Source organism: Arachis ipaensis, chromosome B06, assembly GCF_000816755.2.
Source record: "Arachis ipaensis cultivar K30076 chromosome B06, Araip1.1, whole genome shotgun sequence".
NCBI lineage: Eukaryota > Viridiplantae > Streptophyta > Magnoliopsida > Fabales > Fabaceae > Arachis > Arachis ipaensis.
The window spans coordinates 133,560,855-133,564,041 of NC_029790.2; the positions used below are offsets into that span (position 1 = coordinate 133,560,855).

The following is a 3,187-nucleotide window of genomic DNA, read 5'->3' on the forward strand; positions in this document are numbered from 1 at the left end:
ATTATAATATTATCAAAAATATTATTTGTACATTAAAATTAATCATTAAAATCAGCCACCAATATATTTATATATAAATATATATATGATTTAATTTATTTTTAATATATATTTATATTTTAACATGTATTTTATATTGACTTTAGTAGCTGATTTTGGTGTACATGTATCATAACTTATTAATGATTGACTACTTGTCTAGATCTGCTAAATTAGTTGTCTCACCGCGTTTGTTCACACTTCAGTTCCAACGCTCCCATCTTGCAAGTAACCATGTTTGTTACTTCTTTCCTTTCCATTTTCATTCTCCACTGCTTCCAATCGTTTCCAAGTAACTTTCAATTACCCAATATAAAATTATATAAAATCCAAAAAGAGATCACGTAATCATTTGGGGTCACACATCCAACTCCACTGTCACCTTTGTCGTATAAACACCGGAACCCTAATTTTTTAGGGGAATCGAGGTTCGAGAAGATGGTAAATCTTGACACCGGAACTGTGTCACAACAACTTTTGGAGCCTCGTCATTCAACCAAAGCTTCAAAGCTTCAAACTTTGGGGAACATCATAGTCTCTGTTGTTGGAACTGGAGTTCTAAGTCTCCCCTTTGCTTTTCGGATCGCTGGATGGGTTGCTGGGTCGCTTGGTGTTGCAATCGTCGGCGTAGCCACCTACTATTGCATGCTCCTTCTTGTCAGTGATCTTTCTTCTCCACTCTTTATGAGAAAAAAAAATGCACAATGAATGCTACCTGTTTGTGTAAATGCTTTGACCTATCTTATGTTTTATTAGATCTTTGTTAAGCTAGATCCAGTGAATCTAAATTACAACTTTAATCTTTAGGAGAGATGGATCTAATTCAGTGATTGGTGATACTTTAAGGAATGTATATAATCATATTTATGTTGAAATTGTTGTTAGCTAAGAAAATTGTGAACTTTTTGTACATCATGATGGTTTGGGCTTTCTTCGATTTGGTTTACTAATGAATGCTTTCTTTGCCTACTTTCATAAATTTTCCTGGTGGGGTCCTATGTCAATAACTTTGTCTAGCTTTGATGATATGATGATATCATTACAAAAAGAAAAAGAGACCACAATGCAAGTGGATGAATCAAAGTTTCATGATACAATGATATGTCGTTTATTTTTGCTGCTGCTTTTGTTGTGCACATGCCTTGTTATCTGATAGTTTTGCTTTATGCTTTGTGGTGCAGGTTACGTGCAGACGGAAGTTGGCTTCAGAAGAACCACTAGTGGAAGCAATAACTTATGGAGACCTGGGTTATAGGAGCTTTGGAACCTCGGGTCGCTATATGACAGAGATTTTGATTTTGCTGGCACAGAGTGGAGGATCGGTTGCGTATTTGGTATTTATTGGACAAAATCTCCATTCTGTATTCCAAAGTTATGGATTTGCGATGAGCAGCTTTATATTTATGTTAGTGCCAGTTGAAATTGGATTGTCGTGGATAGGCAGCTTATCTGCTCTAGCACCCTTTAGCATTTTTGCTGATGTTTGCAATGTCCTAGCCATTGGAATTGTGGTGAAGGAAGATATACAACAGATCCTACAGGGTGAATTTTCGTTTGGACAAAGGACCACAATCACATCCAACATTGGGGGATTGCCATTTGCAGCAGGCATGGCGGTTTTTTGTTTTGAGGGTTTTGGAATGACACTAGCCCTAGAGAATTCTATGCGGGATAAATCCAAATTCCCAAGATTGCTGGCTCAAACTTTTAGTGGGATTTCATTTGTGTACATTCTTTTTGGGTTTTGTGGTTACATGGCTTTTGGCGAAGAAACCAGAGACATTGTGACTCTCAACCTCCCTAGAGATTGGTCATCTCTTGCAGTACAGGTAAACAGCTCTCATACTCATATTTGACATAAAATGCTTATTCTTAAACAGTGCATCTACAGTTATATATATATATATATATATTTTCAAACACAAAGTTAAAACAAAACACACAATTTTTGTTTTCTTTCCTCCAGTAATTTATATTTGAAGTGGATAATACCTGATCCACTTGTGGATATATCCTTGTACATTTCCTTGGTGTCTAGTAATTATAACTATTGATATCACTTTCATTTCGTATTTGTGCTTGGTGTCATATGACTCATATCAAGGAATCTGTTCTTACCTCATAGCACAATTCCTGAATTGTGTCTGTATTAAGTTTATTATATCTTCTTGTGTACTTTTTACTGGCTGTGTACACATTGAGGATTCATCCCTAATACATGCTTGTCAAGTACTAAGCATTGCAAAGAGTGCATAAAAAGGCCAATTTATATTTCTGTTTTCAGGAAATTCTTATCTTTTTTATTCTGTCTTCAAATTTTGCCTTTGATTGCATTGCTTATAAGGAGAGTCTGACATCTAACCTTTTATCTGATAACAGGTAGGATTATGTATGGGGCTTGTATTCACATTCCCAATCATGTTACATCCAATTAATGAGATTGTTGAAGGTAAATACAAAATCGTCCGGAGGGACAATGATGAATCGGCAAGAGTAGGAAAGATTGTGATATACATCAGCCGTGCAGTGGTGGTGGTTGTGCTTGCAGTCTTGGCTTCTTTCGTGCCAGAATTCGGCGTGTTTGCATCATTTGTGGGGAGTACTATATGTTCAATGATGTCATTTGTATTGCCAGCCACATTTCACCTAAAACTGTTTGGCCCTTCTCTAAGCACTTGGCAGAAAGCCTTAGATTTTATTGTGTTACTCTGTGGATTATTCTTTGCTATTTATGGCACTTACAACACAGTGGTTGGAGTTTGATGCTTCTAGAGGTTGAAGATGTTTTAAAGTTTGTAATTTGCTTGTAGCATAAATGTTATAGGGTGAATTATACGGTAAAGATGTAAGTTTACAGATCTTTCCTTTTATGGGATGAAAGAGAGATTGAAAAAGCTAGGATCCGAACAACAATAAAATAATAAAAAATAATTATAAAAAGAATTTATATTCTCTTTATATAGAGTTTTAATCTGTATAGTAGAGTGTTTCATATACTCCTAACCTAAAGATATCTAAAGAGGATTGTAAATCTAGAAGGAAAAAAGGACATTGTTAGTCTTCCAATTATTTGTTGGGTTTAAATGAGTTTTCACTCTAAATCCTCACATTGGGATGAACTAATGAGGCTATGGATGAGGAATGAGGA

At 35.5% G+C, this 3,187-nt stretch overlaps 1 protein-coding gene across 1 annotated transcript; it reads left to right on the plus strand.

Moving 5' to 3' along the window:
• On the plus strand, positions 215-2,933 carry LOC107605530 (amino acid transporter ANT1). The gene is made up of 3 exons (XM_016307433.2): positions 215-696; positions 1,221-1,868; positions 2,419-2,933. The coding sequence occupies exons 1-3, from the start codon at positions 478-480 to the stop codon at positions 2,800-2,802; spliced, it is 1,251 nt and encodes a 416-aa protein (XP_016162919.1). The 5' UTR covers positions 215-477; the 3' UTR covers positions 2,803-2,933.